The sequence below is a fragment of the Pan troglodytes genome, chromosome 4 (genome assembly GCF_028858775.2).
Source record: "Pan troglodytes isolate AG18354 chromosome 4, NHGRI_mPanTro3-v2.0_pri, whole genome shotgun sequence".
NCBI classification, from domain to species: Eukaryota; Metazoa; Chordata; class Mammalia; order Primates; family Hominidae; genus Pan; species Pan troglodytes.
In genome coordinates, this window is record NC_072402.2 from 105,108,031 (window position 1) to 105,120,657 (window position 12,627).

The window sequence follows — 12,627 nt, forward strand, 5'->3', positions numbered from 1 at the left end:
CACACCTCTCATTTGCGCTCTGGGTGAGATGCCTGCCTTAGAAAACAAGAATGCTTCAGGGAAAAAACTCTCTTTCTGTCAGTTTTAACAGGAAAGCTATTGTATGTCCTGAGGCACAGCATTTACTCAGGGTAAGTTTCCCTAAGGTTCATTGACTATGCAGTCCTGGTTACAATATTGGAGGAAAAAGTGCCCGTTAGTTTCTAGGACCATAAGGAAGAGAAATTCTACAAAAAAAAAAAAAAAAAAAAAAAAGTCTCCATTTACATAAGGGGGCTCAAATCTCTCCATGAAGAGGAAATAATTTTATTTCCCTTAAGCTTTGAGATGATCAAGGGAGATGGGTAAGGAAACCAGTGAAGATCTGGAGCAGGTGGGGGAGAAGAGGACACCACAGAGGAAGGGAACACACAGGGCCTCCAGGCACACCCCTCCATAAGCAGTTGGTAGAGGGCGACCACTCCTCTCAGTTAATCTAGTTTTATTAAATGGCCAGACTGAATTGATAACCGAATGGATATTTACAGGTTCTTATTATCCATAGTATGCGACAGACTAATGCCTCAATGAGTGCTTTGGTAGGTTTTATTTTTCTTTAGTTATGGGAAACATTAGGAGTGTGGAAGTCAATCGTAGAAAAGTTTTATTTATCCTTAAAACTTATTTTGCCTCTGTAATCAAGGATCACATTTGGCTCAACAGGCTACTGGTACATTTGTGGCAGCAAGAGATGTGTGAATTTGTGGTGGCAATGTGATTATACTTCTCCAGACCAATTACTATTGACAATAGCAAAAATATTTAAATAAAATAAAGTTCCTTAGGTCAGTTCAATGATGCATGTAAATTTCTAGAGAAAATTAAGTATGTTGAATTAGTTTCTATTTTGTGCAATAGTCTTATTACTTTTATCTACAGATTTGGACATAAAAAATAAAATTTTATGAACATATACATAGAAATGTTTTGTGTCTTATATGAAAACAGATCCTTTAATATTCACAGTGATTCACCAGCATGCTCTGAGGATATGGTAAAAGGCAGTGAGATTTTAGCATTCCGATGGGGCTTCTATATTAGGATACTGCATTAGCTCAAACCCATTCCAAAAAAGAAAATTTTATTTTACCTAACATGCATTGCACAAAGATACTGGAGGAATGAGGTAGAATATAAGTCATATTAGCATCGCTAGCAATGAGCAAAAGCAGAACAACAACTATAACATGCAAACATGCAGAGAAGAAGAAGGGAAAAAAATACGGAAGCACCAGAGAAATAGATGCATTTGTTAAAAGAGATTCTCTAAGCATACTAACCTGCTGGTTCTAATGAATTTTCTACTTTGTCGTTAACATCGAAAACACGATCATGAACACCTATAGTTTTCATACAGCTATCTATAACAAAAATAGAGATAACAGCCAAATATGTTAGTGAAGACACCCTTAAACTCCCATTTCTTTCTTTTTTCTTTCTCTCCTTTTTTTCTTTTTTTATGTAGATTGTCTTACAATCAATGGCATGTTCCAAATGCCAATATTGTTCCCATTTGCTCTGCATGTACAACAGTCTAAGAAACAACAAGTTAGCAACTGCTGTGTACTTAAGTAAAAGCATCATGAAGAATGAGAAAAAATATGATGAAAACTAAAATATGAATGTTGATATACAAAACAGATACCACACAAGATTTAACAGTAAAAAAAGTTTTACCGCCGTGAACCAGACCACACAATAAAGCATGCGCGGTGAAGCCACCCTCTGAAGCTCATGCTAGTGAACTTACTTGTCGGTCTCACAAAGACTTTGAGCTTTAGACAGGACCTTCTTCCATTATCTGGGATTGCAGAGGCTGTGGGTAACACAGAGAGAGAGCAGGAAAGAAAGAAGAGAACAACAACATATTACTCTTCATTTTCACATGCAAATGATGAACAATAAATTCTTTCCTGACTTGAACAACAGGAACTTTCTCTAATTCCTCCTCCAAATTAAAACAAACAGTACTTTTCAGGTCTCACTGCTATAGAAAGGCTACTTTCATATCCTGATTTTCTCTTTTCAATACAATAAAAGAATCATGCAAGAATGTGAGTAATCTGTGAAGAAATACTTTGGATTTTTATTTCAAAGTCTCTTCCATTTAACTTGATCTGTTATCAATTTTCTCTAAATCGAGAGGATAATGTGTGAGCCCTCCAGCTTTCACAGAGCCGCTCCTCCTCTGCTGCAGGAAAAGGGGCCCAACAGAGGCCCAAGGTGAAAGTGCCGGCAAAAACCAATAACAGAGAGTTACAGGGCAGACTTAAACGTGACCTATTTCTGCTGGGGAAAGCAGAGCTTTGTCTGTACTGAAAGCTTGTCTGTCAGTGCTTTTGCAGGTAATTCAATTAGAGGTTTTACTCAGAACTTGGCTCTGCATTCTATATGACTAACCCAAGCCCGGTAACTTCCATCATGCTATTATAAGTACAATATGCTATTGAGAAAGTACTATGTTGCAACGGTACATGTATTTTTTTTTTTTCAATTTGCCACAGAGAAGGATGGAATTAATAAAGTGGGCTTACCAAAACATGACAGCATGTTTCAAGTTATAAATCACTTGAGGAAGAAACTTTCTTCTCCTTTTCAAGATAATAAGACTGTAAACTTTCCCTATGGTTGAAAGATTATCTCCCCTGTGTACACACAGCAAAATGTCAAAGGAATTTCCAAGGGCAGTAAGGCCCTTAACAACCACATGTATTTACTAATGCATCCTAGAAATGACAAAAATTACAGAAACGAGCGTCGCATACTTTCCTCCCTATGTGTTTGCTTCAAGTGGTTTCTTTGTTCAGAAAAAGCAGATGACATCAATCAAATCACACACGGCTTACAATTAGTTTGGCAATACCCAAAGTGACAAAGAGGGATCGGCATTTGGTATGTCTTCTCTCTCCTTTATTTTTATTTTTAAATTATTCCTCATGGGGAGCTGAGAACACAAAAATGCTTCTTTTGCAGGTGAGAGGATTCAATATACAAACTTCCAAACAAATTTTACACAGTCTCCTTATGTAATTCTAGATCCAAGTAACCCTCCTGGAGGAGAACTTCTAAATTCACCAACTAAATAATGTCAAGTAGTATAGGGTCCCCAGTGTCCCTATTCAACACCTGTTGAAAACTACTTTAATTTTAAAACAAAAGTATAGAGAAAAAGTGTTTTTGGTCCTCCCTATCTCCCCTGGTTGCTCTGACAAGCAGTTAAGAAGTGCTAACAGCTGGCTTTGCTGTAGGCTTTCATTAAATCATAGCCAGAAAAACTCCCTCTACTGACATTTACAGTAACTAGTGTGTTATTTAGGGCACAATATTTGCACTCTGCGGTTTGATCCAGGAAATGGTGTCCTTCCTGTGGACCTCAACTGCAAATGTGCATGTCACAAATACAGTACACATAGGTGACTCCAATTCATTAGGAAAACCATGGGTTCTTGAGGGAGTATATGTCTTATTCATGAGAGTTAGTGCGAAAAAAGTGACACATGGATGTTCACACTGCTGTTCAATGAATTTCTGAGCTGAGATGAACTCACTTCAAGCCTTGTGAACTTGATTTGCTACATGCACATAACTGACTTTACAGATGATACTGCTAGATAAACAGGCTGAAGACAGAATCAAATGCTTAATTGGTTTAGGGAGGAGCTTCTTAGATTTAGTACAGGTCTTTCAGATTTTTCTTTAGGAGAAATAAATCCAGGACATGAAAATTATTGTAGGGCACATGGCAATAACTAAACAGCAAACGATACGCCTCCAGGAAAAAACTGGAGAGTTCTCTCCATGAGCTCTCAAGGAGGGACACAGTCTTAGCTACTGGATGTGCTCCATACTTCTGTGAATTAAAAATATGAAATGCATTTGTATTTAAATGACACATAAAATAAAAACCTCTCTTCCCTAACAACCTGCCCCACTACTTCCTCATTTTCTGTCACCAGGAAATGTGACTGATGCCTTGTGATACTGTTTGACTATTATACTCTAATCCTTAGAAAAATTTGTGAACAAAGAATATTAGCATACAATGTGATATGTGAGTACACAACACAGATTGCATGCCATGGATTCACTCGATCATCACTGCATCACTGGCCTGAGCTCAAGGAGTAAACTCCTAACCCTTACAGCCAACCTGAGAAGTGTGCCTTACTAGGTCAGTATAACTTGGGTTTCTTATTTAACACCTTGAAAAACAAACAAACAAAAAAATCCAAAAAGATGAAAACGTTTTCCATGTAGTAGCAAAACTCCATTTTTTAAATGTAAGGTTTAATAAAGTTAAAGTGTGGCTTTCCTCTATGTTATGCTCAAGGTTCTGTCACCCCACACTTCTTGGCTGACAAATGTAGGATGCCTTTATACCAACTAAAAAATACAGATAATTAATTATTAGTACTATTTGAAGACATAAGGTAATATAAAAGTGCATTACTAATCACAAGTAAACAAAAGGCAGAGGACTGAGCACTAAAAACAAAACATAACAGAGGAATTGAAACATGTAACATTCCCACTAATAAACTTATAAAGAAAATCTCAGGATCAATTTATGAGCAATAGATAGAGCTGAGGATGGAAATGAGGGAGTAAAATCTTAAAACATGCCTCGTTTTTGTCAGGAGGTAGGTAGTATTAATCCTTACGGCTCTAGAGATACATCACTTTGTCATGGCCAACTTTATCTTAGTTAAAAGTAAATATGTAAGTATTTTATACATAAATTATATACATAAATATATATAAATTTATATACATAAATTATATTCACTATATATAACTTATTGTGCTGCTTTCCTTAGAAAATGAATAGTCGATGTTGAAAGTTGATAACGAATAATTATAAAAATCCATTACATATTACTGCAGCTTCATCTATCATTTCAAATGCTTTTAAAATGCCTACTACGGGTTGGGTGCAGTGGCTCATGCCTGCAATCCCAACACTGTGGGAGGCCAAGCTGGATGGATCACTTAAGGCCAGGAGTTCGAGACCAGCCTGGCCAACTTGGCAAAACCCTGTCTCTACGAAAAATGCAAAAATTAGCTGGGCATGGTGGCTACTCGGGAGGCTAATGCATGAGAATTGCTTGAGCCCAGGAGGCAGAGGTTGCAGTGAGCCGAGACTGAGCTACTGTACTCCAGCTTAGCAACAGAGCTAGACTCTGTATCAAAAATAAATAAATAAAATAAAATGCCTACTATGCATCAGCTTCTTTATTAGGTGCTGTGCATGGGAAGATATATAAGATTTCAAACTGTCCCTGCCCTTGTGTTGTGGTTCTTCAAGCTGGGACATAAATATGAACCACAGTTTAGTGTACCTGGAGGGATCCATATGACAACTGAGGTTTACATGAAAAGCCAGCACAGCTCTGGGCAGGGAGCAAGAGTGTGTCCCAGACATGTTTATCAGAGGCTTCACAGGTCCTCCAGAAGCTAACCAGCAGCAACTGGGACAGAAGACATTTTATCCCTAAATTTCCAAACCAGAGCTTTGGCAACCAAAAAGAGGCAGTGACTTGCAAACAGGTGAAAAAAAAATCTAGATCTGAAATCTTCCTCTAAAGATACATGGATTTTCTAATAGAATTTTTCAACTAAAATGAGAAATGTCTTAAAACAGTTGTCACATCATCCAAATTCACACCCATTTACTCAGTTTACTGCTTAAAGTGTAAGTTAGAGTCGGGAAGTTGGGAGTAGGGATATGGGGACAATTAAAACAAGCACAATGTCCCATTCCATTATCTTAATAGCAACTTTATAAATCAATCCATAGAGTCCCTTCCCCCGAATGAGCTGCAACGTACCAATCAAAACCTTTTAACACATAATGAAATACAAGCTGGAGACTCTCTGGTTCTCTGTGTTTCGAGTACTCTGCTAATAAGGCCATGAGGGCCCCTTACTTTTACTCTGTTCCATGACCTCAGACAGGGGCTCTAACTTGAGCCTTCCCAAAAATCTTGGTCTCCTGGGGCTCAGGTGAGCATGACTCAGCACTTAGCCAATTTGGTATAGAAAATGACGATATTCAGTGCCCCCAAATCAGTACTTCTAAAAGTTATATTTAGCAATGCAAATATATGTAACATTCATACCACAATTCACCATAGATCTATCATTCAGACATAGTAGAGAACACATCCCTTCGGGTACTGCCATCATGCTTGTGGCGGGCAGCTTCTGACATGGGTCCCAGGTATCCCCACATTCCTGTAGGCAGTCCTTTGTATAATCCCCTCCCCTTGAGAGGGGACTGAACCTATTAACTTGCTTCTAAAGAGTAGAACATGGCAAAAGTGATGGGATGTCATTCTGATTGTTACAAAAGACTGTGCCTTACTTCCAGTGAACACTCTCTCTTTTGCTCATGAAGCAAGGTACCATATTGTGAGATTTCCAATGGAGAGGACCATGTAGCAAGAAACTAACGGAGACTTCCAGCCAAGAGGTACAAGGAACTGATGTCATAGTTCAACAACCCACAAAGAACTTAATTGGCTAACAATCGGGTGAGTGAGCTGCAAAGTGAATCCTTCTCACTGAGCCTTGAGATGACCGTTGCCTTGGGAGAGACTCAAAGGATCCAGCTAAGCTGCACCTGGATTCCTGGTCCACGGAAACTGTGGAATAATAAACGTTGTTTTAGCCACAAAATTTGGGGGTAATTTCTTAAGAGCTGATACAATGCTGTACACTAACAAATCTGTGTAGTTAAAGGCTTAAAGCTGACTTCGGACTGAAGGACTAAGACACTCTGGCATGTTCTGCTAATGGCCAGCATGCCCTTGCTCCCACAGAGCTGTGCACTCCTGATTCTGCTGCCATGCCTCAACAACTGGATCCCTTACTAGTTTACATTTCAAGCTACTGTTACAAGTCCACTTAAAATATGCCTTGAAGAGAGGTAATTATAAGCTGCTGTTGAAGAAATACAACAAGACATATCAATTTAAATGTTCTCACTCCAGCATTAAAAAGTGTTTTTCATTTTCCTTCGCATACAACTTAGTTTGCTTTTGCTAATGCAGCCAACCTGTGCTGTTCTTTGCAATTAGCATGATGTCTCATTTTAACTACAAATTGCTGGGTAAACCGAAATGAGTTGATACAAAATGTGAACATAAATCTTAAGGAGAATGCCTTTCTTCAAATAGGAGAAATAGAATGGAAAGGTGGTCTTTAAAAATACCTGAAATGAAAGGATTTTAAAATAAGTTAAAACTTTTCTTACTATCAAAAATCTCCTATTAGTTATCTTCTACACAGGCCATCAAGTTAAATACAAAGATTATGAGACTTCAAACAACTCTAAAGTTCCCTAATCATCAAGGTAACAACCATTCTTCTTCATGAAGAACCAAAGTTTTAGCAGAAAAGGAAGGAAATATTGTATTTCTTTCACATTTTCAGGCCCAACACTGTACTCATTAGTCAAACTTAACATCTCTGCCTAACCTTATTCAGCTTCAAATCTTAATTCTGAAAGCCAAAATCCTCCTTTTCTGTGTCCCATGTCAATCTGGGTACTTTGGGAAGTTTTATTTTTAAGAATATTCAGCCGCTTTCTTCTTTTTAAAGAAATGAGTGTGAGGGGGAGCATTAAAAATGCAGTTTTCCATTATGTTTGCCACAGGCAATATTTCTCAATTCGTGCAAGTCAAAAGAAAAGATAGGCTATTAGCTGTTAGCACGGCCCAGTTTTTTCCCCTGTAGGTTTTTCATGCAGTTCAACATACAACACAAATATATGCAAATTAGGCAGGTGAAGGTGGAATTAAGCATTAATATTCCTTTCATAATAAATGCTGAAAGAGTAAAGTCCATTTAAATCCATGGTACTACTGGAAATATCTCCTAGAATTTGACGAATCAATAAAATCCAGTTTGTGTACATGAGTGGAGTGGGGAAACAGAAGAAGTGGTGGGAACAGAATAGAGATTAACCAAAGCCATATGGACTTGCAAAATGGTTACCAGATCCACAGAAAACTTCTTAAAACAAAAGTTAGGCCTCTTCTTAGGGAAGAATACTAAAGCAACAATTTGCAACTGGCTATGTGCCCCTTTTTTAAAAGCATTTTCATACAAAGCATTTTCATATAAAGAACAAAATCATATGTTATGATGAAATACATCTCACTCATTCTAACTTTTGGGATTTAAAAGTCATGTGTTTTAATGACTTGCTCATGGCCCTGGTTTACCAAGCTTGCATTCATGGTGCCACCCCAGGAGCTACTAAATTTGCCAACACATTTCTTCTCTTGCAGCCCACTGCGTCTCAAGACTTAAATCATGGGCAGGTTAAGGTCAGAGCCCAAGACGTAAAAATTGGAAAGGAGGTCACTAAGTAAAGATAGAGGCCTTGGAGAAATAAGAATATCATGTAAATATTAGAAACTTTGATATGATTCTGGGGATGTTTCTTTTAAAAACTAGAATAAGAAAAGGGATGTGTTTCCCACCACATAACAAGAGGGATAGAAAAACATATTCTGCAAGTTAAAACTTGGTTTTAACACCAGGGAACTGTAACAAGGAAAAAATAATTAGAGTAAACTTCAGGACAAGGGAGGTAAAATAAGTTCCAGCTGTGCAGCCACACACAAAAGAGAAATGGGAAGCACCACCCATTCTACCCACTGTTTGCCTCCCCTCCTATCTCTCTGCCCCCTTAAGGCAAAGTTCTCACTGCTAATAACTAACCTGAGTATTATTTAAATTCCAGCAGGTAAGTCTCAGTAGATCAATTACTTTTTCTTAGCCACCTCAAGTAAATGGCTGAGGACAAGTTTCCACTCATTTCTAGGAATACTCCAATAGCACACTAACATGCTTTTTGTATATATTTATCTGAAGTATGAGCAAACTTTTACTTGCGTTTAAAAGCTCAGTGACAACAAACTTTGTTTCTGCTGCTTTTTGAAGAAGGGGATGATTTGTCTCATATAGTTTGATATCTATTTAGGTATGAGCCAAAAATAACGTGGATTTTGGAGAATGATTTTAAAATGTCCCCTTATAAGAAGGATTTCTAGTCCTTTTTTTTTCCGCGAGACAGTGTCTCATTCTGTCGCCCAGGCTGGAGTGCAGTGGTGCAATCTCAGCTCACTGCAACTTCCACCTACCAGGTTCAAGTGATTCTCCTGTCTCAGCCTCCTGAGTAGCTGGGATTACAAGTGCATGCCAACATGCCTGGCTAATTTTTGTACTTTTAGTAGAAACGGGGTTTCACCATGTTGGCCAGGCTGGTCTCGAACTTCTGACCTCAAGTGATCCCCCTGCCTCAGCCTGCCAAAGTGCTGAGATTACAGGTGTGAGCCACCATGCCTGGCCCATTTCTAGTTCTGCCTAAGGAAAATTTAAGACAGCTTTAAATAAATCTCACATTCTGAATGTAAACTTCACCTCTGTCAGTCATGTGAGTGGGGAAATCTAGTCCACACAGGCACAGAAAGCAAGATAATATTTAGATATCATTTTAATTGTCTAAGAAATTTCTTAACATGAAGAAATATAGTTCAGTTTCTTATTATATATTTTACTATTTTTAAAAATCAATGAACATCTTTGAACAGTTAAGAAAAAGTTTTCTATTATCAACTAGTGTTCTAACTATTCTCTGAGACCTGGCCTTGCCTAAGGCCACACAATATTTAAGTGACTTTCTCAGGCTTTAAGGTCAGCCAGTTCTTTCTTTCTTGTTTGTGGTTATTTTGGTGAACTTACTGTACTAGAGGGGTATTATCTGACAAAACAAAACAAGACAAAACAGCAACAAACCAGATAGGCAGAATTATTCACTTAGAAAATCTCTTCTTCAGATGGAAGCCCCATAATAACCATAATAACAACAAAAACAAAAACTCCAACCAAAGGCAGAATTCCCAGAATCCCACAAGAGGAACTATTTATATTATTTCTTCTCCACAGGCTCCTTTTGCTCCTCTGTGTGATACCCTATGAGGGTGGCTGTTAACCGTTAGGCAAGGAAAGCAAAGCCACAAATCCCATTCCTCATTCGTAAGATATTAACAGAAACAATGTCATTATCAGACAGCACTAATGTAGCATGACAGTAAATTACTAATAAATCATCAAGTTAATACAATTCAAAGAAGCTCCTAGAAAAAAGTTAATATTTCTGTGAGCCTTTCAAAACCCCTTTCATTATTATTCTCCTTGGTGAGGGCTCTTTTAAGAAACATTACTTAGCGGTTTGAGTGTATGCATAATGATTCTCTTTCTCCCTGGTTCATTCTTTTTGACTTATTTTGTGGTTTTGAGCCAGCTGCTTAACGTGCCTACGCCTCAGTTTTCTCATTAGCTTCATCTTCTCTAAAACAAATTTTAAGTATGACCTGTTTTAGAGGGGCAGTACAATTTTACAATGCACTTAGAAACTCAGGTGATCCCTACAGATCTAGAATATTGTTTCACTACTCTACAGATTGATAGCATCAGCTCTGCGCTTACTGGGGCCTCTGCATGGGGATATCCCTAAGCAGGGGGCACCCAGCTGAGGGCTTCTGAGGTTGTGAGTTCTGAGCACAAATATGGAGGAGGAAGGGCTCAGGTGTGGATAGTGGTGATTAAAAGTTACTTAGGAGTCATAAGAAAAACAAGCGTAATTAAGTGTGATCTTCTCTAGCATAAATTTTAAAAACTGGATTCTACCATAGTTTGACTTGTTATTTTGTGTGTGTTGGAGGGTGGGGGTGGTGATGAAGATATTTATGTGAGGATGTGCACTGAGGCTGAGAGAATTTAGAGAATTAGGGTGCTGGAAGATCCTGTTCCTTTTGAAAATATGTTAAGATCTCTGAGCTCTTTTTTCAATCCATGTTAAGAGTGTGAGCAGTGAGCATGCTATTAAGCTAGAGGGACAGTAGGACAAGGATGTAAATCCTGCAGAGAGGAAACTAGGCTGGGTGTTGAGACTGCTTTTGCAACTGTATACCCAGACATGACAGTGATGACACTAAAGGAAACCAGCCCAGAGGTGGCTATAGATCCCGCACCATGCCCATACCAGTCCACGGATATTGTGCTGCTATATATAAATGTTCTCATTCCACTCTTTTTTTTTTTTTTGTATACTATTTGGGTTAGCCTGGTGCCGTGCCTATAGTCCCAACTACTAGGGAGGCTGAGGTAGGAGGATCACCTGAGCCCAGGACTGAGGCTGCAGTGAGCTATGATTGTGCCAGTGCACTCCAGCCCTGTCGGCAGGGTGAGACCCTGTCTCTAATAAGAAAACAAAACAGGCTGGGCGTGGTGGCTCACGCCTGTAATCCCAACACTTTGGGAGGCCGAGGCAGGTGGATCACTAGGTCAGGAGTTCAATACCAGCCTTGCCAAGATGGTGAAATCCCACCTCTACTAAAAATACAAAAATTGGTGGGGCGTGGTGGCAGGCGCCTGTAATCCCAGCTACTCGGGAGGCTGAGGCAGAGAATTGTTTGAACCTGGGAGGCGAAGGTTGCAGTGAGCAAAGATCACGCCACTGCACTCTAGTCTGGGTGACAGAGCGAGACTCCATCTCAAAAAAAAGGGTGGGGGTAATTATCTATTTTATTTACACAAATCAATGATTTATTTGGTTGTATTTCTTAACCAGTAAGCCATGTTCTCCCCAATGCCTATCATTTCTGGTGATATTACAAATATCTAGATAGAAATATCCATTCATTTAGGCTGGAGGCTCTCCAAATGGAATCCTAGAGGCCTGAACAAATTAACGTTCTCTCTGTAGAAGATGAAATGTTACCAAGGAGGGAGTCGTTAGATACCAGGATTGTACATTTTGTTTCACACTCAAAATGCTTTCCATGATAAGGCTTTTATGTTGATTGAGTGGAGAAAAGGACAGCCAATCTCAGGGACTAAATTCTAGTTTACTCTGATTGTCTCTGAGACGGATTATCTGCAGAAAAGTTAATGGCTGTGCATTCCCATTCGTCATACCACAGAACAGCAGCCAGGGTTTCCTTTTCCATAATCTGGTCCCAACCTTATTCTCCTTTGTTTTGTTTGTTTGTTTTTTGAGACAGGGTCTCTCTCTGTGGCCCAGGCTGGAATGCAGGGGTGCAATCAGGGCTCACTGCAGCCTCAACTTCCCAGGCTCCCTCTTTATCCCTCCTACTCTTTTCCCTTCTTTGGCATACATTCATAGCTTGTACCAACAATATTCCCTCCTAGAATCTCCTGGAAAGTCCACCTTTTCTCATGTGACCTTTCCTTTGCCTCTCAAAATCCCTACTTCCTCTGGCCACTTGAGGTATGTCTCCATTTCTCCAACACAATAACCCTCTTCCAGGTTCCCACAGAGATCTGTTTCTGTCTCCTTACTAGCACTTAACCCATTCTGTTTTGTTTTAGAACTGGTTAATACATCTTATCTCTGCTACTAGAGTTGCAAATTCCCCCAAAGGCAGCAGCCATGCCAAGTTGTTGTGTTCTTGGGTTCTAGGTTCTGGGGAGTCTATTGCTTTGTTCCTAACAGGTGTTTAATAAAGATTTGAAGAATTATTGTAGGGATTTAAAAAAAATCTGTCGAGGCCG

General features: G+C 39.0%; 1 protein-coding gene across 2 annotated transcripts in view; it reads right to left on the reverse strand.

Moving 5' to 3' along the window:
* The window catches only part of EFNA5 (ephrin A5), a 293,796-nt gene that overhangs the window by 9,004 nt on the left and 272,165 nt on the right, over positions 1-12,627 (reverse strand). Inside the window, exons 3-4 of one of the 2 annotated variants that reach the window (XM_526972.8) lie at positions 1,790-1,855; positions 1,320-1,400 (exon numbers count right to left, since the gene is read on the reverse strand). In XM_526972.8, coding sequence (XP_526972.2) covers positions 1,320-1,400; positions 1,790-1,855 — 147 coding nt within the window. The remainder of the gene's footprint in view (positions 1-1,319; positions 1,401-1,789; positions 1,856-12,627) is intronic. The other variant, XM_009449439.5, reaches the window with a different exon arrangement.